General features: G+C 37.8%; 1 protein-coding gene across 17 annotated transcripts in view; it reads left to right on the forward strand.

Annotated features, from left to right (window-relative positions):
- MAST2 (microtubule associated serine/threonine kinase 2) overlaps positions 1–26,489 on the forward strand; it is a 227,256-nt gene that overhangs the window by 145,265 nt on the left and 55,502 nt on the right. For all 17 annotated transcript variants that reach the window (XM_053213514.1, XM_027059306.2, XM_053213473.1 and 14 more), the window contains one exon: positions 23,323–23,414. In XM_053213514.1, the coding sequence (XP_053069489.1) occupies positions 23,323–23,414 (92 nt within the window). The remainder of the gene's footprint in view (positions 1–23,322; positions 23,415–26,489) is intronic.

The raw sequence follows: 26,489 nt of genomic DNA on the forward strand, positions 1-26,489 counted from the left end.
GCTCTCCCTCAAAATAAAGAGCGACACTAAACTGACTGAGCCACCCAGACACTCCTCAGATTTCTATTAGTTGAATTTCGACTTAAAGAAATTCATCTTCCCATTATTGATTGTATTGTCTGACTTTCTTAACATTGGATTTCTTAAAGTGTTTTGACTACTGTTGTGAATGGTTTTCTACATAGTTATTGCTAGTATATGCAAAGATTACAATTTTATATCTTTCCATGCTATCCTCATTTTTGTTTTCTCTTTTTTTTTTTCTTTTTTTTACTTTAATTGGCCAGAGCTTCTGGCATTAGGTTTAGGGATAGCAATTAGAGTAGGTACCCTTGTGTTTTTCCTTGGCCTCAAAGGGAATATAGTTTTCCTTGAGTATAATTTTTCCTTTAAATTTTGAGTAAAGATCCTTTTTGAAATTAAGAAAATATCTTTTTTTTCTGTTTTCTTGAGAATTTCTTTATATTCAAAGATATATATCAAATACTTTTTCTCTTTATTTTTCTCTCAAATGTTGATACATTTCAGTTGTACAATATGAAAAAAATCACATTTGCTAATATCAACATCACTCTTATCAGCAAAGTATAAACATTGGGAAGCAGTCAAAATCATGATACAAGTTTTTCAAAATTCTGATTTTTGCTCAAAAGTTTAAATTTATCATTGGCAACAAATACTTTCAGCTGTTTTCCTTAAAGTGATAAGCTTGTTTTGTTCATTTCCAGAAAATGTTTGCAGGTTCTTAAGTCTGAATAACTGTAAAATGATGTTCATGGAAAAAAAGTGGCTCACAAACAATGGCATGTCTTCTTCAACACAGTTATTGTACTTTGATAATTCAGCAGTAGTATTTAATGCATAATTAATCATTTTGTCATGTAGAATATTTAAAAGATAGTCAATATTTTTAAAACGTGACCTCTACACTCAACATGGGGCTTAAACTCACAACCCCAAATTCAAGAGTCACATGCTATCCAAACTGAGCCAGGCAGGTGCCTCTAAAGAGTGTCGGGATTTAACGAAATTACTAATTGTTATTGCTGCAATAAGAACATTCTAAGTGAATCTAGTTGTCTCCCCCCACCCCCCGCAAATGAATGGTTGTGAAAAAAACTATGACTACTTTAATTTGTGCTGAGGTGCTTCAGAAGTTTTACCCACTTTGATGTTGTAAAATCAGTACAAATGTTACCCAGTGAAAAAAGCCAAATGATGTGTCAGTGTTCCTATAAAAATAGTTTTGACTTTGCAGTCCTTTTGAAGGGGCCTCAGGGCCCTTCTGGGGTCTGTGGACCTACTTGATCACAGTATTTTTTAAAATTAAGTTTGCTAAAATTTTATAGAATTAAAACATATAAATTTATAAAGGAAATGGGCCCATAATTTTCTTAAGCTGTTGTTATCTGGCTTTGAATCAAAGTTATACTATTGTTATAAAATAACTTAGGCAGCTCTCCATCTTACTCTATTTTCCTGCACAACTTTATAAGACATGAATTACTTGTTCCTTGAAAGTTTGTTAGTTTTCTCCTACAAAGCTACCTGGCGTGTGGTGGGAGTTGCGTGGAGATGCATAATAAATTCTGTAATGAAAGGTTATACAAAATTCAGTGCCAGTGTGTGGAAACCAATGTCTCATTTTGCTCTGGAGAACACAAGGAAGGCTTTAGAGATGAGGAAACTCTTGACTTGAGAAGAGAGGAATTGACACACACTTGTCAGGTAGACCTTGTATTTAATAGAAGCAATAGCATGTGCAAGGGAGTAGAAACATAATGGCATGGACTTGTTTAGCATTGGGGTGTAAAGTGTGGGGAGAGTGGATTTGTAGAGAGATGATAGGTAGGACAAGTCAGCGTGGGGCCATATCATGGCATGGCATGCTAATAACTAAGTTAGATATTTACTTGGCTCTGGCAGTTGTCAGAGGATTTTGAGCAGAGGTTTGAGGTGACCATTTGCTGGTTTTCTTTAAACATACTGCTGTAGGTTAGATTTGAACCATGGTTGTACCAGTTAAAATGCACCGTAATCACTACTATCATGTTACTGCTTAATACACATTTCTTCTATCTGCGCAAATCTTCTATCACAACCACCCTCTTCCTGTTCACTTTACATATGTGTAATCCACCCACATTTTAAATTTAGCTTTTATTTTGTCAAATATATGGACATAATTTTAAAAGTCAGTTCTTTAAGTCTTAGAAAACTTGGGTGTTCTCTTACTCCATTCTTACCACTCTTGATTTTTACTTCTTAAATGTAATCACTTTATTTTTTATTTTTTAAAATGTTTATTTCTTTTGAGAGAGAAAGTGAGAGCGCATAAGCAGGGGTGGGGCAGATAGAGAGAAGGAGAGAGAGAATCCTAAGCTGGTTCCATGCTGTCAGCTCAGAGCCTGACACAGGGCTTGATCCCACAAAGCGTGAGATCATGACCTGAGCCGAAATCAAGATTCGGGATACTTAACTAGGAAGTAACTACTTTAAAAATCATTTTATCTATATCAATGTTAAACTATTATGAATTCATAATTATTATTCCTAATTGAGTCATTACATACTATATTCTGTTTTCTTTTATGACTTTTTGTTTTCCTGGGGGTAATAATTGTCTCATCTTTGCATTGCTTTATATTCTATGTAGAATTCATTTATTCATTATAAAATTTTCCATCTAAGCTGCAAAGTGCTTCTCTATATCAAATGATCAAATCACCCCAGCATTATTCTTCCTAGAGGCCTCTCACCTTCTGCTCTGGTCTAGACTGATTACTCTCCAGTCCTCTGACCTAGTTGTTGTCATGGAATTCCCAGTACCTCTCCACTGTGGGTTCTGAGTTCCTCAGACCTTCTGCCTTCTTCTTAGTTGACTCTCATTTTTATGGAGCATAGACACCCAGATTCTTAAAAGGAACCTGTGTCAGTATATGTTGCCTGAGTTCTCTTCCCTGACATATCTAAGTTTCTTCTTTCTTGGTCTCTGAAGGCCAAGGATTGATTATATATGCACATTTTTTAGTCCTTTGAGTGCCTGGCATAGAACCTTAAAATTAACTGTCACTGAAAACCACTGTCACAGAGTTTGACTACTGAAAGTGGAGGCCTAGTCCTTCAAGTAGCCTCTGTACTCATCTGCTTCACAGAAACAGAACTCTGTTTTAATCTTATCTATTATGGAAATTTGGGCACAGGACAGACAGCTGGGTTATTTATTAAGGAAGGAGGCAGAAGAGGGTTGTTACTAATGCAGGGTTTAATCTGGATGTTGGACTAACATATAGAGTACAAGACATTTTTGTATTTCCCTTTAACCAGTAACTTTCAAAGAAACTGGTCTGGAAATGTAACTTGGGAATGGGTTCATAATTTGGAATTTCCAAAGAAATATGGAAACCGTGGAAACTAGTGAAGACAAACCAAATTTACCACATCTTCCCAGACACTGTGTAATCAGGAGTAACTTTATACTATTTCATTTTACCAGGGCCCTTATTTGTGAAGGGCCTCTGTAGTGGAAGTATACTTCATTCAAAGACAAAATCCTTAGTCTCATTGGCCACTTTCCTTTGATTACCAAGAGATGTACTGCTTTAAAAATGTATGACAGGACCATTCTCTCCCATTCATTAGTTATCCAAATAATAACAACTGTGGTTCAGCCATTGTCCCAGGCATTGGAAATACAGACATGCTTAGAATAAACAAATTCTGAAGCAGTCCCCAGTCTAGGGCTTTTAAATTTCTCTCCTATTTCTACATCAGGTTTATTTATTTAGACCTCTGGGAATGTGACCTACAGTCACCAGTGACAGAATTATCTGGTATGTAGGTGGTGGGCACATTTACTAAGGTGTGGTGGGCAACTCTTTCTTCATCTTGAGACTGGGAGTGGAGACATGTTGCCACTGTCATGTTAGAGAATCTTCCCACTATGTTACACAATTCCAGGGGAGGACATTACACTGATCTACATTTGACCAGGTTCCCCTCTTCTCATGTTTTTTACTTTAAAAGTATCAATTCATTCCAAACATTCTGGGTGTTTTAAAATTTTTTTTAAGTTTATTTATTTATTTTGAGAGAGAGAGAGAGAGAGAGAGAGGGAGGGGCAGAGAGAGAGGGAGAGAGAGAGAATCCCAAGCAGGCTCTGCACTGTCAGCACACAGCCCAACGTGGGGCTAGAACTCATGAACCGTGAGATCATTACCTGAGCCAAAACCAAGAGTCAGACATTTCACCGACTGAGTCACCTAGGTGCCCTGCATTCTGGGTCTTTTAAATCCATGTGGTGATACCTTGGACATTGACATTTGAGCATTAGACCTTTGTTTCTTTTCACTGTAAGTTGGTATCATTGCAGGACCTTGTTGCTGAGACTTTTAGGTTTGGCTATTATAATCTGCTATCAACTGAATCATGCCCTTGTTTTTGTGGATACATGCCTTCTGAATTATCTTTTTTTTATTATTATTTAAAGTTTATTTATTTATTTTGAGAGAATGAGAGAGCACAAACAGGGGAGGGGTCAGAGAGAGAGGCAGGAAGAATCTCAAGCAGGCTCTACACCACACTTAGTGCAGAGCTCGATGCTGGGCTTGATCCCATGACTGTGAGATCATGACCTGAGCTGAAATCAAGAGTTGGACACTTAACCAACTGAGCCACCCAGGCACCCCTTAATCATCTTTAGAATGGTGCTCCACATTAAGAAAGTCCCAGAGCAAAGAGATGTAAATTACATTAGGTTTCAAAGAGTGTTAGTACCTTATTGTGACTTAGGGCAAGCTATTTAGCCTGTCTATGCCTCAAGTTCCTTATCTGTATGGAGGGAATAATAATATACCTACTCCATAGGGTATGAGATACTACATGTAGTGCTTTAAACAGTGCCTGGTTAGCACTTAATAAATATTAGCTATTATGATTATTGCTTTACATGCATAGCTAAATTCAGTAGATTGTGAAGAAAATGCCACAGGACCTAATTCTAAAAAAAACAGTACCTGAATGGTGGAAACCAGTGTTGGAACTTCTAAGAAAGGGACTAGTGAGGAGGTGTACTGGTCTTGATTTCCTTTAGGGGAAAGAGGATAAGGCCTTAAGCTTGTTTTGGGTAAGGAGACTCTAAAGTACCATAGAATTGAGACCCCATGTATAATTAGGACCCTCAAAGGACTTTGCCCCCAGTGGACTAAGAAAACAGTTTACCCACTGGCATGGAGAAATGAAAATTTCTTTAGTCTCATCTGTGTAAATAGGGCTATTAATAATTAAAAAGTTTCCCTTGAGAATTTTTAACTGTAGGGCTTTTATTCAAGTGAATTTGGGGCCTGGAGTTTATAGTGTATATGTGGCCTAGGAAGTGATTCTAGGTGGTAATAACCTTGACAAGTCTGTTAGAAACTCAAAATTTCATTTAAATGACACACTCTCAAATCACATAGTACAACTTTCCCATAAACAAAGCCACACTGAAAGTGATTTCATAGTACGAAAGAAACAGATCATAAAGGAAACGATTCACCACAACTGAGATTCAATAGAAAAAAAGAAACAGTCACGCTTGGGTGGCTCAATTGGGTTGAGCGTCAGACTCTTGATTTTGGCTCGGGTCATGATTCCAGGGTCATGGGATCAAGCCTTGAGTTGGTCTCTGCACTGAGCATAAGCCTGCTTAAGAGTCTGTCTGTCTGTCTCTCTCTTTCTCCCACTACCCCAACCCTGTGTTCTCTCTCAAATTAAAAAAGGAAAGAAACTATAAGCCTAAGAACTTTGGAAAATAGCATTATGGATAAAGATTATAAAATAAGTATATTAAAAAAAAATTTTTATTACATTTCTTTATTTTTGAGAGGCAGAGAAAGAGCATGAGTGGGAGAGGGGCAGAGTGAGAGGGAGACACAGAGCCCGAAGTAGGCTCTGAGCTGTCAGCACAGAGCCCTATGCGGGGCTTGAACCCACGAACCACGAGATCATGACCTGAGCTGGAGCCGGATGCTTACCCAGGCACCCCATAAAATAAGTATATTTAAAATGAATAAAAATATAAAAGGAGACACAAGAGAAGAAACACATATATTTAGTAAAAAAGACCAGGCGTATCTGGGAAGAATGCAAATTAGAATTCAAGAAATTAGATATGTTGTCATTGGGACGGCTGGGTAGCTCAGTCAGTTAAGTATCTGACTCTTAATTTTGGCTCAGGTCGTGGTCTCTCGGTTCAAGTGATTGAGCCCGGCATTAAGCTCCACACTGACAGCAAAGAGCCTGCTTGGGATTCTCTCTCTCCTTCTCTTGCTGTTCTCTCCTGCTCATGTGTGCGCGCTCTTTCTCTCTCCCTCTTAAATAAACTTAAAAATCAATAAATATATTGTGTCCTTGAATTTGAAAACTTTACAGGTTATATAGTAAAGCCATAGACAAAGTTAGTAAATTTTTTAATTAAAAAATTTTCTTTAAGTATTTATTTATTTTTGAGAGAGGGTGAGCAGAGAGAGAGAGGGAGAGAGAGAATTTGAATCAGGCTCCACACTGTCAGCACAGAGCCCTATGTGGGAGTCAAAGTCACAAACTCTGAGATCATGACCCAAGCGGAAGTGAGACGCTTAACCAACTGAGCTACCCAGGTGCCCCTATTTTTTTTTTTAATTTTTAAAATTTTGAGAGCACAAGGAGGAGAGAGGGACAGAAGGAGAGAGAGGGAGAGCCCCAAGCAGGTTCCATGCCGAAAGATGTAAAGTATGAATGAGAGCTAAGAAGTATGGAAGATACAATATGAATGTCCCACAAAATATAGAGAAATGGGGGAAAGGCAGTATTCATAGAGATAATGATTGAGACCTTCCAAAATTGATTAGAAATAAAATAACATCATGAAGCACAATAAGCAGAAATAAATCTCCATCTAGAAACATTGCAGTCAACTTGCAGAACCATAAAAAGAGAGGTCTTAAAAGCAGCTAGAGAACCCTCAAGAATTAACAAAAGCTAAAAGAACTCTAATAAATGAGTTCAGGGAGGAAGTTCACCCAAGAAAATTGAAGACAGATATACATACAAATGTTCATAGCAATATTATTTTCAAAAGTCAAAAAATAGAAACAACCAAGTGTCCATCAATTTATAAATGGATAAATAAAATGTGGCATATTCACACAATGGAATATTATTTAGCCATAAAAAGAAATGAAGTATTGATAAATACTACAATATGGATGAATCTGGAAAACATTACGTTAACTGAAAGGAGCCAGACACAAAGACTATATAATGTATTATTCCATTTCTATGAAATACCCAGAATAGGTAAATCCATAGAGACAGAAAGTACATTGGTCATTTCCTGGGAAGGGAGGTGGGGGAGGAATGGGGGAATGGAGAGTGATTATTTATGGCTAAAAGAGTTCTTTTGGGGCTTCATGAAAATGTTCTGGAATTAGTGGTGATGGTTGCATAGCCTTGTGAGTATACTAAAAACCCCTGACCGGTGTACTTGAAAAGGTTGAATTTTGTGGTATGTGAATTATATCTATACACCAAAGTTAATGGTAAAAAAAAAAAAAAAAAAAAAGGAACTTGAGAAAAAAAATTATTTACAAAGGAGCAGTAATCCTAAGAGCAAGCTCCTTAACAGTAATAATAGGGGGAGCCATAAAACAATAGAATAATGTCTTTAAGATATTGAGAAAAAAGTCACTCTCAGTAAATGGTTGTAGAATTCCATACCTGCTTAATTATCATTGGAAGTCATTGAGCAAAATAAAGACATTTTCAGACAAACATCAAAATTGAGAATGTTGATCAGTATCACATTCTCACTGAAATCATTGCTAAGCGAGATCCAAGAGGAAATGCTGAGCAAAGAAATTGGAAAATATATGAGTAAATCTAAGCAAGCAGTTCTTGTGTAAAACAATAATAATTATTAATTTGGCAATATGAAAGCAAGCTAGACCCAAAATACGGGAGCAAATAATATGTAAATTGAAAGGGAATAGGAAGGAATTGGAGTTAGGATTCTCTAATTTTGTATAGAAGGGTTGAGATATTGGCTAACCTTGTTAAAACTTTAACTTTTTTAAAAAAGAAAATAAAACAGTGTATAATTTCCAAATCAATGAAGCAGGGTTAAAAAACTACTTGATTAATCCAAGAAGAGCTGTCATCTAAAGAAAAAAAAAAGAAAAGGTAGAGTAAGGGGGATTAGAGGAGAGCAGGTCACAGTATCATATAGGGAAATGGGGTAGGTGACATTTTAGTAAGGTCTTGAAAGAGTAAGGGATTTTTGCCATTGTATTGCTGCAGAAAGAGCATTTCAGCTAGAGGGAATAATTAGTGCAATTACTCTAGCTTGTGATCTCCATGTGAAATTAGCCTTTGGAAGGTTTTGGGCAGAGTGAAATAATCTGATTGATGCTTTCACTGTGACTACTTGTGTTGAGAAGAGACTGGGAATAGGAGACAATAGTAAACCAGAGAGAATAGTTAGGAAGCTGTCAAAATAATCTAGGCAAGAGATAAATAACGGATTTATTTCTAACTAAGCAGCACCCTTTATTGACTGAGCGAACACACTTTTCTCCCACTCTACCTTCTCAGTCTTTGTTTTCTTATTTATTTACTCATTCACTTTTTAAAGTCAGTATAATTTACAATGTTATAATTGTTTCAGGTGTACAATATAGTGATATAACAATTCTAAAAAAATTTTTTTTAATGTTTATTTATTTTTGAGGGAGAGAGAGACAGAATGCGAGTGGGTTAGGGGCAGAGAGAGAGGGAAACACAGTATCCAAAGCAGGCTCCAGGCTCCGAACTGTCAGCACAGAGCCCGAGGTGGGGCTTGAACTGTGAGATCACGACCTGAGCCGAAGTCGGACACTCAACCAACTGAGCCACCCAGGCGTCCCATGATACAACAATTCTATACGTTACTCCATGCTCATCGCTAATAAAATGTACTCAATCCTCTTCATCTATTTCATCCATCCCTCCACCCACCTCCCTTCTGGTAACCATCAGTTTATTCTCTGTAGTTAAGATTCTGGTTTTGTTTCTCTCTTTTTTTATTCGTTTGTTTTGTTTCTTAAATTCCACATATGAGTGAAATCATGTGGCATTTGTCTTTCTCTGATTTATTTCACTTAATATTTTACCCAATAGATCCATCTATGTTATTACAAATGGCAAGATTTCATTATTTTTTATGGCTGAGTAATATTCCATTCTGTGTGTGTGTGTGTGCGTGTGTGTGTGTGTATATATATGTATATGTGTGTGTGTATATATATACATATATATACACACACACATATACATATATATATTCACACACACACACACACCACATCTTTTTTATCCATTCATCATTTGATGGATACTTGGGTTGCTTTCATATCTTTGCTATTGTAAATAATGCTGCAATAAACATCGGGGTGCATATATCTTTTTGAATTAGTCTTTTTGTACTCTTTGGGTAAATAGTAGGGAATAACTGGATCATATGGTAATTCTATTTTTAATTTTTTGAGGAACCTCCATACTGTTTTCCACAGTGGCTGCACCAGTTTGCATTCCCATTAACAGTGCACAGTGCACAAGGGTTCCTTTTTCTCCACATCCTCACCAACACTTACTGTTTCTTGTGTTTTTGATTTTATCCATTCTGACATGTGTCTGAGGTGGTATCACTTTGATTTTGATTTTCATTTCCCTGATGATGAGTGATGTTGAGCATCTTTTCATGTGTCTGTTGGCTATCTGTATGTCTTCTTTGGAGAAAGTCTGTTTATGTCTGCTTTTTTAAAAGTTGGGTTATTTTATTTTTTTGGTATTGAGTTGTATCAGTTCTTTATGTATTTTGGATATTAACTCCTTATTGGATATATCATTTGCAAATAACTTCTCCCATTAAGTAGATTGTCTTTTAGTTTTGTTAATGGTTTCCTTGGCTGTGGAGAAGCTTTTTATTTTGGGGTAGCCTCAGTAGTTTATTTTTGCTTTTGTTTCCCTTGCTTCAGGCGATATATCTAGAAAAGTGTTGCCTTGGCTGATGCCAAACAAATTACTGCCTGTGCTCTCGTCTAGGATTTTTATGGTCTCAGGTCTCAAATTTAGATCTTTAATCCATTTTGAGTTTATTTTTGTGTGTGGTGTAAGAAAGTGGTCCAGTTTCATTCTTTTTTTAATAAACAGTTTTATTATTTTTTAAATATTTATTTTGAGAGAGAGAGAGAGAAAGGGAGAGACAGAATGGCAAGCAGGCTCTGCATTCTTATGCAGAGTTCAGTCTCATGAACCATAAGATTGTGACCTGAGCCGAAATCAAGTTGGACGCTTAACCAACTGAGGCACCCAGGCGCCTCCAGTTTCATTCTTTTTTATGTAGCTGTCCAGTTTTCCCAACACCACTGTCAAAGAGACTGTCTTTTTCCCATTGTATAATATTGTCTCTTTGTCAAAGATTAATTGACCATATCATCATAGGTTTATTTCTGGGCTTTCTATTGTGTTCCATGGATCTATGTGCCTATTTTTGTGTCAGTACCATACTGTTAAGATTACTACAGCTTTGTATTATATCTTATTAAATGTTGAAATCTGGGATTGTGATACCAGCAGTTTTGTTCTTCTTTTTCTTACATTTATTCATTTTTGAGAGACCGAGAACATGAGCAGGGAAGGGGCAGAGAGAGAGGGAGACAGAATCAGAAGCAGGCTCCAGGCTCTGAGCTGTCAGCACAGAGCCCAATGCGGGACTCGAACCCACAAACCATGAGATCATGACCTGAGACAAAGTTGGACGCTTAACCAACTGAGCCACCCAGGCTCCCCTTGTTCTTCATTTTCAAGATTGCTTTGGCTATTCAGGGTCTTTTGTGGTTCCATACACATATAGGATTTTTTCTCCTAGTTCTATGAAAAAAAAAATTTTTTTTAAGATATTGTTTTTTTAGGGGCATCTGGGTGGCTCAGTCGGTTAAACGTCTGACTTCATCTCAGGTCATGATCTTGCAGTTTGTTAGTTCAAGCCCCGCGTCAGGCTCCATGCTGACAGCTCAGAGCCTGGATCCAGCTTCTAATTCTGCATCTCCCTCTCTGTCTCTGCCCCTCTACTGCTCACTCTGTGTCTCTCTCTCTCAAAAATAAATAAACATTTTAAAAAAATTTTAAAGATTTTATTTTTTTAAGTGTTCTCCACACCAACATGGGGTCCAAACTCACAGCCCTGAAACCCAAGAGTCACATGCTGTATCTACTGAGCCAGCCCAGCGTCCCTGTTGATATTTTTATAGGGTTTTATTAAAACTGTCGATTGCTGTGGGTAATATGGACATTTCAGCAGTATTTGTTCTCCCAGTCCATGAACAGGGAACATCTTTACATTATTTTGTGTCATCTTTAATTTCTTTCATCAGTGTTTTATAGTTTGTAGAATACAGGCCTTTTAGGTATTTTATTCTTTTTGGTGCAATTATAAATGGCATTGTTTTCTTAATTTCTCTTTCTGTTACCTCATTATTAGTGCATAGAAGTGCAACAGATTTCTGTATGTTGTTTTTGTATCCTGTGACTTTATTGAATTCATGTATCCATTCTAGCAGTTTTTTGGTGGACTCTTTCAGGTTTTCTATATATAGTATCATGTCATCTGCAAATAGTGAAAGTTTTACTTCTTCCCTACCAGTTTGGATGCCTTTTTTTCTTGTCTGATTGCTGTGGCTAGGACTTACAGTACTGTGTTGAATAAAAGTGGTGAGAATGGACATCCTGATCTTAGGGGGAAGCTCTCAGTTTTTCATATATGGCCTTTATTATGTTGGGGTACATTCCCTCTAAACCTACTTTGCTAAGGGTTTTTTGTTTTTTTTTTTATGAATGGATGTTGTGCTTTGTCAAATGCTTTTTCTGCCTCTATTGAAATGATGAGATGGTTTTAAACCCTTCTCTTGTTTATGTGATGTGTCAGGTTATTTGATTTGCAAATATTGAGCCACCCTTGCATCCAGAAATAAATCCCACTTGATTGTGGTGGGTGGATTTTTTTAATGTATTGTTGGATTTGATTAGCTAGTATTTTGTTGAGGGTTTTTACATCTATGTTTATCAGAGATATTGACCTGTTTTGTTTTTTTTTGTAGTGTTTTTATCTGGTTTTATCTGTAGTGTTTTTATTTGTAATGCTGACCTCATAGAATGAATTTGCAAGTCTAGCTTTTCAGTCTTTATAGGGACATTATCATGGTTGTTACTCTGAGATAACATCTGGAAGTACTTGACCTTACTTAAATGACCCCAAATTCTTCTATATTTTATTGATCATACTTAATGAACCAGAAGTGGCCTTTTCCTCATTCTAAATTCTGAAGGGAAGTAGCCATGTGTTAGCCAATTACAGAGTTCTCAAGTTTCTAGGAGCACTTGGACTTGTGGGATTTGGGGTTTGGAGAGGTATAAGGAGCCTGCAGACCATGCATCCTACTCTGTACCCTGTATTGCTTCAGACTGGGAAGCAGACCTCCTAAATGAGTTTATAGCAGCTCCTGCAAGGAGGGAAGCAGGGGTCAGATTTGAATACCTGCTAGTAGATGGAAGGAGGAATTTTTGAAGGCTGGGATCTCTCCAAATATGGCCATAATTCGATGGTATCAAAGAGATGGCACAGCTTTAGTTGTTGCTACCACCATCCACTGAGATGACTGTGTGAAGCTTATAGGATGAAATGTCAGGTCTTGCTCAAGTGACCAAGTGACTGGGATAGTACTGAGCAGCAGTCTGGTTTAACACAGTCTTTGCAATAGGCAACAGAGCATCAGCTCAGGGGGGCTTCTAGGTTTCCTCCCATCAGCTGAGAGTTAGCATGGCTGATTCTGTAAACATCCAGTACTTTTGTCTTACTGGGATGAAGGAATTAAGACCTGTTCTTTATTTTCTAGGATCCTGGGGAAATGGCCAGAGCCTGTTGAAATGGAAAAATTAGCCGGTTCCTTGTTTTGTATCTCAGCTGAGTCATGGCATCTTTACCAGGATGTCTGACCTTTTTTTCCCCTGGCAGCTGTCACAGATTTGCCAATTGAGATTATGTGTACCTTCATAAAAAGGCATGTGGCTTGGAAATATCTTTAGTGTTGGGGATTTTATTTTAAATTTTAAAAAAATCATGGCAAATGAAGTTAGAATCAATTATCTGTCCCTGCAGTGCCAAGAAATCTCCATTTTCATACACAAGAAGTTTAAACATAGTGGTTTGATATATCTTTCATGTGCCAGGTATACAAGTATCCTCTTTTATTTTAATCCTTGTAACAAAGCATATTCATCCACTCGTTCATTTAACAAGTACATTTTGAGAGCCTGCCATGTGCCAGGCAGTGTTCTAGGAATTGAGGAATACAGCAGTAAGCAAAGCATACACAAGCCCCTGCCTGGCCTCCTAGAAATTAGATTCTTTTTTTTTTTTTTAATGTTTGTTTATTTTTGAGACAGAGAAAGAACACAAGCAGGGGAAGGGCAGAGAGAGAGGGAGACACAGAATCTGAAGCAGGCTCCAGGCTCTGAGCTGTCAGCACAGAGCCTGACCCGGGGCTCGAACCCATGAACTGTGAGATCATGACCTGAGCCAAAGATAGATGCTTAACTGACTGAGTCACCCAGGCTCCCCTAGAAATTAGACTCTAATAGGAAGAGAGACAGGGGTGCCTGGGTGGCTCAGTCGGTTGAGCATCAGTCTTTAGCTCAGGTCATCTCTCAGTTGAGGAGTTTGAGCCCTGTGTCACGTTCTGTGCTGACAGCTCAGAGCCTGGAACCTGCTTTGGATTCTATGCCTCCCTCTCTCTCTGCCCCTCCCCCTTTCTCTGTCTCAAAAATAAATAAATATTAAAAAAAATTTTTTTTATTTAATGGGAAGAGAGACAGCAAACAATATGTGCAAAATATATAGTATGTTAGATAGTGGTAAGTTCTGTTGAGAAAATACATTGTGAAAGGGAGATAGAGAGTTTGGGGAGGAGATTACATTTTAAATAGAATGACTCGGGGAAAATTCATTGAGAAGACTGCACTTGAGCAAAGACAGAAGGAGGTGAGGGTTCAAGCCATGAGGCTATCTGAGCAAACATGGGCAAAGGAAATATCATTTGTAAAGGTTTGGCATACTCTAAGGAAAGGGAGGAGGCCCATGTATCTGGAATAGAGTGAGTAAAAGGGAGAGAGGAAATGGAGATCCAGACCACATAAAGTCTTGTAGGCTGCTATAAGAGCATTGACTTTTACTCTCAGTGAGACAGGGAGAATTTTAAGCAGAAGAGTAACTTTGATACTGCTTATATTAAAAAATTTAGTGGGTACCTGGGTGGCTCAGTCAGTTGAGCATCCAACTTCGGCTCTGGTCTTGTCCTTGCGGTTCCTGAGTTCAAGCCCCACATCAGGCTCACTACTGTCAGCACAGAGCCTGCTTCAGATCCTGTGTTCCCCTCTCTCTGCCCCTTGCCTGCTTGTGCTCTCTCAAAATAAATAAAAAACATTATAAAAATTTTTTTTCTTAGAACTTTATTGAGGTATGATTGAAGCATAATAGATTATACATGTTTAAAGCATATCATTTGATGGGTTTTGATATGTGGATACATCTGTGAACCCATTATGACAGTCAAGATAACCTATCTATAAGTCCCCCAAATTTCCTCATGCCTCTTTATAATCCCTCCCTTGCCTCTGGACAGGCAACCATTAATCTGCTGTCACTGTAGATTAGTTAGCATTTTCTTAAATTTTATATAAATGGAATCATTCAGTATGTACTCTTTTATGTCTGGCTTCTTTTTACTTTCAGCCTATTTTGTGATCTATCCACTGTGTGAATGAGTAGTTCATTCCTTTTTATTGCTGAGTAGTTGTCTACTATATGGGTGGATTATGATTTATCATTCATGTCAGTGGATATTTGAGGTAGTTTCTAGGTTTGGCTGCCACAAATAATAAACAGCATATAGTTTAGTCCCGCTATTTTGTCCAATCTGACAGTGTATGTATAGTACACTTATACTTTATGTGGTTATTGGTATAATTGGCTTAAGTCTATTATCTTGCTATTTGTTTTCTTTTTGGTCCTGCTGTACTTGTTTTTTCCTTTCTCCTTTTTCTGCCTTTTTTTGGATTGAGTATATTTTATGATTTCATTTTATTTTCTTCGTTGTCTTATTAACTATACTTTTTTTGGTAGTTGCATTAGTGTTTAGATATAAAATTTTGACTTGTCGCAGTTCACCTTCAAGTAGTATATCACTTCACATTTAATGTAAGAGCCTCACAATGGTACACTTCCATTCTTCCCTCCCAGCCTGTGTGCTGTGGCTGTCCCACATTTTATATCTACATATGTATGTAAAGCCCACAGTAAATTATATTTCCTTTAAAACTCACTTATCCTGTAAAGAGATATTAAAGATAAAAACAAGTGATTTATATTGACCCGCATATTCGCAATTTCTGGTGCTTTTCTTTCCTTTGTGTAGATCCAGATTTCTATCTGGTGTCATGTCCTTCTCCCTGAAGGCCTTTCTTTAATATTTATTATAGTACAGGTCTGTTGGTAATGAATTAGTTCTTCTTTTGTATGTATAAAAAAGTCTTTATTTTGACTACCTTTTTGAGAGATATTTTTGCTTGGTATTAAATTCTGGGTTCAGTACTTTAAGATGTTTCTTTACCGTCTTCTGGCTTGCATCTTTTTCTAATGAGAAATCTGTTGTCATTGTTATTTTTGTGCTTCTGTGTATTACATAATTTTTCTGTGTGGTGCTATTAAGATTTTATCACTGGTTCTAAGTAATTTGATTATGATGTACACTGGTTACTCATGTTTCTATTTTTTTTTTTAAGTTTATTTATTTATTTATGAGAGAATGAGCACAGGAGGGACAGAGAGGAAGAGAGAGAATCCCAAGTAGGCTCCATGCTGTCAGCGTGGAGCCTGATGTGGGGCTCAATCCCACAAACCAGGAGATCATGACCTGACCCAAAATCAAGAGTTGGACACTTAACTGACTGAGCCACCCAGGCGCCCCACCTCATGCTTCTTGTGCTTGGGGTTCATTGAGCTTCTTGGATCTGTGAGTTTATAATTATCATCAAATTTAGAAATTATTCAGCAGTTATTCCTTCAAATATTTTTTATGTCCCTCCCTCCCTTTTAGAGACTCTAATTACTCATCTAGTCTTCTTAAAGTTGTCCCACTGCTCACTTTTGCTCTTTCCATTTTTAAAAATTCTCTTTCCTCTGTTTCATTTTGCATAGTTTCTCTTGCTATGCTTACATTCGCTAATCTTTTCTTTTGCAGTGCTTCATCTCTGTTAGTGCCATCCAGTTTAATTTTCATCTGAGACTCTTAATCTCTAGAAGTTTTTTTGTGTGTTTGTAAATGTCATCTATAATCTCTCCTTTACATGTTCATACCTTCCTATACCTTATTGAAAATATGAAATATATTTATAATAACAGTTTTAATATTCTGTTAATTCTATCATCTGTGTCATTTCTGGGTCTATTGATTTCCCCCTTAATTATGGGTCATATTTTCCTGCTTTTGTCCATGTCTAGTAATTTTTTATTATATATACAACTATGAATTTTAGCTTATATGCTGAACATATTCCTTTTTTTTTTTAATTCCATTTAGTTACCATACAATGTAATAATAGTCTCGGGTATACAATTGAATGATTTCAATGTTTCCATACAATGCCTGGTACTCATTACAACAAGTGCTCTCCTTAATCCCCATCACATATTTAACCCATCCCCCCACCCACCTCTTCTCTGGTAACCATCAGTTCTCTATAGTTAAAAATCTGTTTCTTGGCTTTCTTCTCTTTTTTTTTTTTTCCTCTATGTTCGTTTGTTTTGTTTCTTAAATTCCACACATGAGTAAAATCATATGATATTTGTCTGACTTATTTTGCTTGGTATTAATACTCTGTAGCTCCATCCACATCATTAGAAATGGCAAGATTTCATTCTTTTTTTATGGCTGAGTAATATTCCATTGTGTATATATACACTCACACATATACACAGCACATCTTCTTTATCCATTCATCAGTCAATGGACATTTGGGCTCTTTCCATAATTTGGCTGTTGATGATGATGCTATTAACATTGGGGTGCATATATCTCTTTGAATTAATATTTTTGTGTCCTTTGGGTAAATACCTAGTAGTGCAATTGCTGGATTATAGAGTAGTTCTATTTTTTAACCTTCTGGGGAATTTCTATACTGTTTTTGAGTGGCTACACCAGTCTGCATTCCCACCAACAGTGTGAGAAAATTCCCCTTTCTCTGCATCCTCATCAACACCTGCTGTTTCTTGTGTTATTAATTTTAGCTGTTCTGACTGGTTTGAGGTGATATCTTACTGTAGTTTTGATTTGTATTAATTTGATGATGAGTGATATTGAGCATCTTTTCATATGTCTGTTAGCCATCTGGATGTCTTCTTTGGAAAAAATGTCTATTCATGTCTTCTGCCCATTTTTTAACTGGATTATTTTTGGGGGAGGGTGTTGAGTTTTATAACTTCTTTATATATTTTGGGTACTAACCCTTTATCAGGTATGTCATTTTTTATTGCTTTCCATATTTTTGAGCCTTGTTCTGGGACACAGTTACGTTACTTGGAAATAGTTCGATCTTTTTAAGGATTGCTTTTAAGTTTTGTTAGGTAAGACCAGAGTAACATTTGGGACTAATATTTTCTTGCTGCTGTACCATGAATTACCAGGTTTTCTCCTTCTGACTGGTAGGAACACAAACTATTCCTAACCCTATGTATACACTGAGGAATTTTCACCTCCTTCTCTTGGGTAGTTTTTTCAGTTCAGGGACACTGACAGGCCCTGTGCAGGTCACGTCCTCCCTGCACTGTTGCTGGGAGGTCTTTTCAGATAGTAACCTCAGGTAATCCCTTCTCTTAGCGATCACTGTCCTGAATTACTACTTGTCCAATGTCTGAAAATTGTTTTTTTTTTTTAATTCAGCTTATTAGTTATATAAGGTGAGAGGGTAAATATATTGTTATTCCATCATGATTGGAAGTGGAAGTCTTTTCTGATTTATATTTTAAAGGGTGTTTTGTTAAGAATAGATGACAAGGGAACAAGAGTGGAAACACAAATACCAGTGAGGAAGCTATTTTACTTAATTCAAATAAAAGATGATGGTAGCTTGGTCCAAGGTGTTAATGGTGAAAGAAGTAGGAAATGATCAGAATTTGGATATATTTTGATGTTAAGGCCGACAAAATTTATGATGGGTTGATATATAAAAGAAAGAGAAAAGTCCAGAATGACACATAAGGTTTATATTATCTTCATTTTATATTTTAGAACACCAGAGCATGAGAATTTATGAGGCTTGTTCAAGGTCAAACAGCCAATCTCAAACTCAGATCTTTTAATTGCAAAGTCCTATCTCTTTCTAGTGTACCACAGTGACACTAAGACTGTGAGTAGGATAAGCCACAAGTGCTAAGGGGGTGCGAGGAAGAGAAACATTTTTCTGCTTGAAAGAATAAAGGAAAATTCACATAAAACCTAATCTGAGCTCATACTTTCTAAAAATTGGGTAAAAACTGAGTAAGTCAAGGAGGGAAGGGTAACTGTTGAGGGAATAGTGACCTGAAGTACAGAAGTCTCTGAGATATCTTTCTACTCAGGATTCCTTTGATCTGGGTAAGCTTTTCAATGGTCAGTATAATTTCATATGTACATTCTGTAAAATGTCTCATGTTCAGAACTTGAAGGGTCTAGAGTTTATTTTCTTGAGAATATTTAGATCTTACTTGCCCTTAGAACAAGAGATTGAATAAGCATAGGTATGATTCTTTTTAAGAAAACCCAAAATACAAAACCTTACCTAAGATCCTTAATTTAAAAAAAAAAAAAAACCTTTTTGTTTAAATGCTTATTCGTTTTTGACAGACAGAGAAAGAGAAACAGAGCATGAGTGGGGAGGAAGCAGAGAAAGAGGGGAGACATAGAATCCAAAGCAGGCTCCAGGCCCTGGGCTGTCAGCACAGAGCGTGATGTGGGGCTTGAACCCACAAACCAAGAGATCTTGATCTGAGCCAAAGTTGGACACCTAACTGACTGAGCCACCCAGGTGCTCCCCCAAAAAAAATTCTTAAAAAAAATTTTTTTTAGGTTTATTTAGTTTGAGAAGGAGCACGTGCATGTGTGCACAAGTGTGCACGTGAGCTAGGGGGAGAGGTGGGCAGAGAGAGGGAGGGAATCCTAAGCAAGCTCTGCTCCCTCAGTGCAGAGCTGGACGTGGGGCTCGATCTCACAACCATGAGATCATGACCTGAGCTGAAGTCAAGAGTTGGATGCTTAACTGACTGAACCACCCAGGTGCCCCCCAAAATTCTTTACAGTAGGGTTAATTTGAATGACTGTGGTAAGGAGTCCAAATTATATTCCACGTATGATGGGAAGCCATTGGGGTTTTAAAACAAGGAATTCACATAATTTCATCTATGGTTTTTAAAATATTACTATGGCTCAGGTGAAGAAAAGACTGGTAGGGGCAGGGGAATGAGTAAGAAGAACAAAAGTGGAAGGAAAATCATTTAGAAATCTTTTATAGAGTTTGGGACACCTGGGTGGCTCAGTCAGTTAAGCATCCAACTTCAGCTTAGGTCACAATCTCACAGTTTGTGAGTTCAAGCCCTGCATCAGACCCTTTGCTGACAGCTCAGAGCCTGCTTCGGATTCTGTGTCTCCCTCTCCCTCTGTTCCTCCCTCCCTCCCTCGCTCCCCCCACTCTCAAAAATAAATAAACATTAAAAAAATTAAAAAAAAATATCTTATAGACTTTAACTGAAGTAGTGGTAGTATTGGAAATAGAATGGCTTGGACACAGGATATATTTTTAGGGTATAATTCCACAGAACTTGCTGGTTGTTTTGGATGTGGGTGTGAAGAAAAGAGAATAAGCAACGATTCATAGGTTTTTGCCTAAGCATCTGGAGGAATGGTGGTTCCATACAATGAGATAGTACAATGTAGGGAGGAGTAGCAGATTTTAGAAATTCAAGAGCTCTGTTGTGGAAGTGTGAGTCTGAGATGCCTTTTAAGGCATCCAGTTGGAGATGTCAAATAGGCACTTGATTATATGAGTCTTGCACTCACAGGAGAGAGCACAGAGTCAGCAATAAAATGCTGGGTATCATCAACATCAAAGATTTAAAACTGGAAAACTGGAAAAAAATCATTTAGGGAGTGTGTATAGGGAGAGAAAAAAGATATTTCACATCTGAGCCTCAGTACTAAATTATTTAGAGGTCAGGAAGAGAAGGAACAAGTAAAGGAGAATAAAATATGAGCAGCTAGTGAGAGGAAGAAAACCAGGAAATCATCAGGTCCCAGAAACTAAACAAAGAAAAGTATCTCAGGAAGAGTTACACATATTAGGTTGAACAAAAGAAGCCAAACACACACAAAAATACATGGTGTACAATTCTAATTATAGGAGATCCAGTAAAACAAAATTAATAACATGGTGATAGAAGAAAGTAGTTGAGGGACGAGGGGGTTGACTGGAAAAGGGTCACATGGGAATTTCTGGGGTAATAGAATATTTCCGTCTTTTGTTTTGGATGTTATATGGATGTATATAATTGTCTCATTGAACAGAACACTTAAGATCTATATATTTTATTGAATGCAAATTATATCCCAATTTTTTTTTTTTTTAAAGAGGGAGTTGAAACTGCAAATGATGTTGAGAGGTTACATGAAATGAGGGTCAGAATCACTGGTGATTTTGATAACAGTGGTTTTAAATGGCAAATATGGGGATGACTGTTTAGAATGGACTAACAAGACAATAGGAAATGAAGGTGTGAAAGTGACAAGTACAGAATTACCTACATGGACTCTTTCCTAAACAGGGGAGGAAAGAACTGCACAAGTCAGGGAAGTCTGTGAAAGATTTTCTTTTTATTTTCTTTCTGTAAAAAAAATTTTTTTTAATGTTTATTTATTTTTGAGACAGAGAAAGAGCCTGAGTGGGGAGGGGCAGAGAGAGAGAGGAATACAGAATCCAGAGCAGGCTCCAGGCTCTAAGCTGTCAGCACAGAGCCTGATGCGGGGCTTGAACCCATGAACCGTGAGATCATGACATCAGCCGAAATTGGACGCTTAACTGACTGAGCCACCCAGGCACCCCTCTTTTTATTTTCTTGAGATTGAAGAAATGACAGCATGTTTTTATGATGATGAGAATGGTTCAGTAGGAAGTAGAAATTCATGGCATAGGAGAGGGAGGGCAGTGGAGGTGCAGACTTCTTAAGGAGGAGATTCAAGGAGTTGCCTTCAATAGGAGTATGGTCTTCCTTCTGCTGTTGTAGATAAGAAATGAGTATATGGGTACAAATTTAGGTTGGTGGATTTGTAGAGCAGGAATATGAAATATTTTTGTGGTTTTTTTTTAATCTTTATTTATTTTTGAGAGAGAACGTGTGAGCAAGGGAGGAGCAGAGAGAGAGGAGACACAGAATCTGAAGCAGGCTCCAGGCTCTGAGCTGTCAGCACAGAGCCTGACGCAGGGCTCAAACTCACAAACCGTGAGATCATGACCTGAGCCGAAGTTGGACACTCAACTGACTAAGCCACCCAGGCACCCCTTGTGTTGTTTCTTTTTACACCCAGTTGGATAAAAAGCAAAGTCAGCATATGAGGATGAGATTTGGGGAAGGAGTACTAGAGGTTTGGAGAGAAGGTGCAAATTAGTTGTCTTGGAGAGAGAGAGAGAGAGAGAGAGAGAGGGAGGGAGAGCACACATTGCCTAGGTGACTGTAGTATGGTTAATGAGACCCACTTGATATTTATCATCATAAATATAAAGAGACAGTAGCCAGCATGATTTTGGATTTTTCTTTAGTCATCTTCAGCTGCCTGAGTGCGGTTGTAAAATAGATGGAAAGCTGGGTTTGAAAGTGTTGGGATTTCACCAGGACTGTGGTGTCGTGTGTATGTGTGTGTTGGGCCAAGTTTTAATTAGAACTAGAATTTAAAGTGATTTTTGAACAAAGAAGTTGAGAATATAGGGAGTTTGCTGACGACAGAATGAGTTCATGGGAGGCACAGTGTAAGCTTTTTTGTTGGAAGATCAGAGAACAGAGGGAGACTGTGTCAAATTGAGAAAGCGAAGCTTGGAGATATGATGGTGACTGAGATAATGAGGGCTGTAAGACATGATTAGATTCGTCCTCATGGTTTCTTAGGAAAGAGTATTTATTATTTCTAATCATAATTGCATTCTTCAGATTGATCTCAATCCTTTCAGTAGTTTCTCCTCACATTTCCAATAGTTTTTTATGACCATCTACCAGTCCTACAGAGTCTGGCTGTGACCTACCCCCATAGCCTTTAAGCTATTCCTTTTCCTGTCATTCTCCCCTCCTGTCACCCACTTTACTATTTCTTGAACATTCTACCCCTTCCCTCCACTCCTCTATCTTTGTCTTTCTTCAAGCAGTACGCCAGTTTGAGGACAGAAACTTTCTCTTGTTTCTTGTTGCTTCCCTAGCATCTAGAACACTGTCTGGTGCAAAGTAGGTATTTGGTAAATATTTGGATGAATATAAATGGCAAGCTTCCCAAATTGCCTTTCAAATAAATTTATATACAGTTTTCATTGGCAGGTACAGCATAAGGTTGCTTTTCATCATGCTTTGTTTTTCTCCCAACTACAAGAAAAAGCCTCAGGCATTAACATGTAATGGAAAGAGTTTTTAGAAGGAACCCAGGCCTGTTCTAAAATTTATGGTGAAATGAAAGTATTACTTCATTCAGTGATTAAGCAGTTTTTAAGAAATAAATTTCACAGGTTAAGTTAATGGTTTTATTTTTATGGCAAGAACATTAATTTTTATGAGATATGAGAATGTGACTTGTATTTTTTGTTTTCTAAATCAAATTTACCATGACCATTCTTCTTTAGAAACTATTTAAGACATGGTTGTTACCTTTAGAGGAGCTCCTTGTGTTTTCTTGGGAAGCAAAATCTAAACATTGGAAAAGTGCAGTAGTAATACAAAAGTCAAGACGGTGACAAATTATTATAAGGTGGAACACAATGAATTATGAAATCTTTCTGGGGCAAACAGGATTTGCTGACCTGGTTCAGTTGAAAGTGGTATACTGCTCAGCTCATGTAATGGTGTCACCCTTTTGTTCTTCAATAGCCATTTAAGTTCCTTGAGCCCAAGGTGGGCCCCTGTTATAACTGACATTTGTGTTTTCATTGCAGTTGTCGGACAAGTAACCGTAAGAGTTTGATTGTGACCTCTAGCACATCACCTACACTACCACGGCCACACTCACCACTCCATGGCCACACAGGTGAGTGCTTGAAGGTTAAGAAAGGTGGAATGATAAAAAGGACAGGCAGAATGAAAAGAGTGGTCAGTGACGCCTAATTTCTTTCCTACTTCTCACTTTGTGTAGTTCAGCACATCACATTGTCATTTCATGTGGCTGACTGAGGCATACAGAATTCATGGGCATGCTTTCTATGGGAGAATGTGTTCAGTCTGTTTTTGACTTAGGTGTTTCTTGCCTTAACCTGCCACCTTTTCTTTTGGTCTTGTACATATCTTGGGGCCAGGTATGTATCCTGGGTTCATGGCCTCTGTTCTGGTATACTGAGAGTGTGTTACGATTCTAGTCATCTGGGGCCATGTGAAGAGGGCTTCATTAACATTTTGTCCTACCATGGCCAAGGGGAAGTTCTCACAAAGATGGTTTTCTGCTTCATGGAACTCCTGATAACTTTCTCTCTGTTAGAATAGCATTCAACAGGGGCACCTGAGTGGCTCAGTCGGCTAAGTGTCTGACTTTGGCTCAGATCATGATCTCATGGATTGTGAGTTTGAGCCCTGTGTCGGGCTCTGTGCTGACAGCTCAGAGCCTGGAACCTGCTTTGGATTCTGTATCTCCCTCGTTGTCTGCCCCTCCCCTGCTTGTGCTCACTCTCTCTCTCTCTCAAAAATAGACATTAAAAATTTTTTTAAATAAACTCATAAAAAATAGAAAAGGAGTCAACAAAAGTGAGAGGAATATTTATGTTGGTATTGATTTCACATACTGAAATTGAAGCAAATGATCTCATGTATTCAGACTCTCCTCCTTTTGGAACGTGAGCTCCTCTAGCCAGTATGAGGACTGATTTATTTACCTATGACTGAGGAATATAAAAAAATTATAAGGCAGAAGACTTCATTTGAGTTAGACATATATTTTAGCCTAGACATGTATTTTTGCATCCCAGGGGAGCGTTTGCTAAAGGGGTTGCTGCACGGTTAAACACTGTTCGTTGCTACATTATTTACAGTGGAAATTCCAGACCTAGGGGTAATGGAAATGGAGCAGGCTTGAAACCGTGGGAAGCCACTTAGAGCTTGCTGCCTGGGTTTGGTAAGCCATAGGCCTTGTCAGTCTTTGGGCAATAAAAGAGTACCAAAGCGGGACACCTGGGTGGGTCAGCGGTTAAGTGTCTCTCTGACTTCGGCTCAGGTCATGATCTCACAGTTCGTGAGTTCAAGCCCTCACTGCTGTGAGCACAGAGCCTGATTCAGATCCTCTGTCCCCCTCTGTCTGCCCTTCCCCCGCTTGTGCTCTTTCAAAAATAGAAATAAACAAATGAACTATTGGGACCTCATAAAAATAAATAGCTTCTGCACAGCGAAGGAAACAATCAGCAAAACTAAAAGACAACCAACAGAATGGGAGAAGATGTCTGTAAATGACATATCAGGTAAAGGGTTAGTATCCAAAATCTATAAAGTACTTACCAAACTCAACACCCAAAAAACAAATAATCCAGTGAAAAAAATGAGCAAAAGACATGAATAGACACTTTCCCAAAGAAGACATCCAGATAGCTAACAGACACATAAAAAGATGCTCAACATCACTCATCATCAGGGAAATACAAATTAAAACCACAATGAAATACCACCTCACACCAGTCAGAATGGCTGAAATTGACATCTCAGGGAGCAACAGATGTTGGCGAGGATGCAGAGAAAGAGAATCTCTTTTGCACTGCTGGTAGGAATGCAATCTGGTACAGCCACCCTGGAAAAGGAGTATGGAGGTTCCTCAAAAAATTAAGAATAGAACTACCTTATGACCCAGCAATTGTACTGCTAGGTATTTATCCAAGAGATAGAGGTGTGCTGTTTCAAAGGGGGACATGCACCCCAATGTTTATAGCAGCACTATCGACAATAGCCAAAGTATGGAAAGAACCCAAATGTCCATTGACAGCTGAATGGATGAAGATGTGGTGAATATATATACAATGGAGTATTACTCGGCAATCAAAAAGAATGAAATCTTGTCATTTGTAACTCTGTGGATGGAACTAGAGGGTATTATGCTAAGTGAAACTAGTCAGAGAAAAACAAATATCATATGACTTCATTCATACGAGGAATTTAAGATACAAAACAGATGAACATAAGGGAAGCAAAAATAATACAAAAACAAGGAGGGGGACAAAACATAAGAGACTCTTACAGAGAACAAACTGAGGGTTGCTGGAGAGGTTAGGGGTGGGGAGATGGGCTAAATGGACAAGGGGCATTAAGGAAGACACTTGTTGGGATGAGCACTGGGTGTTATATATAGGAAATGAATCACTGGAATCTACTCCTGAAATCATTATTGCACTGTATGCTAACTAACTTGGATATTAAAAAAAAAAAAAAAAAAAAAAAGGCTTAAATGATTCACAAGTTGAAATGAAATGAAATTTTCCTGGAAAATATTTTAAGTGTTTGTAAATTGTCCACAGAGCATAGGGCAATATTTCAAGTAAGGATGTATGTTTAGGAATTGAAAGAGAATTAAAAAAAAATAGCATAAAAGTACAGATTACAATAGAAAAAAAATAGAAATAAACATTAAAAAAACAAACAAAAACCACAGCAGTGAAACAGCTCGTCATCAAGCCAGATAAGACAGACCTGTTTCACTTGGGTTTGTCTCTTTTCTCACAGTTTACTGTGTCTTTGGAGGAAGGAAAATGAGGGTGCATGTGGAGTAGTTGTCTAAGTACAATGAGAGTCTTGTGGTTCTGAAATTGATTTTTGTCCTTGGGACAAAGGTCTCACTTTACTGGGCTCAAATCCAGCTGTTCAGTGTGCTCATGGCCCTTCTCCAGAAATCAATAAAACTCTCAAACACTAACTCTCATATTAGAAGACACCACAAGAGCACAGGGGGGACCAGGGAATTGGAGGCATACTGAGCCTGTAAAGTAAAGCTCTCATTGTGTTTAGGTATGTTCCCCCTCAAATTGACTGGGTTATGTGCACTCTACACTGGAACTTTGTAAAAACAGCATATATCTCTGACCTGGCCTTTTCATCTATAGAAATAAATTTAGCTTGTATAGACCTTATACATTAT

Source organism: Acinonyx jubatus, chromosome C1 (genome assembly GCF_027475565.1).
Source record: "Acinonyx jubatus isolate Ajub_Pintada_27869175 chromosome C1, VMU_Ajub_asm_v1.0, whole genome shotgun sequence".
NCBI classification, from domain to species: Eukaryota; Metazoa; Chordata; class Mammalia; order Carnivora; family Felidae; genus Acinonyx; species Acinonyx jubatus.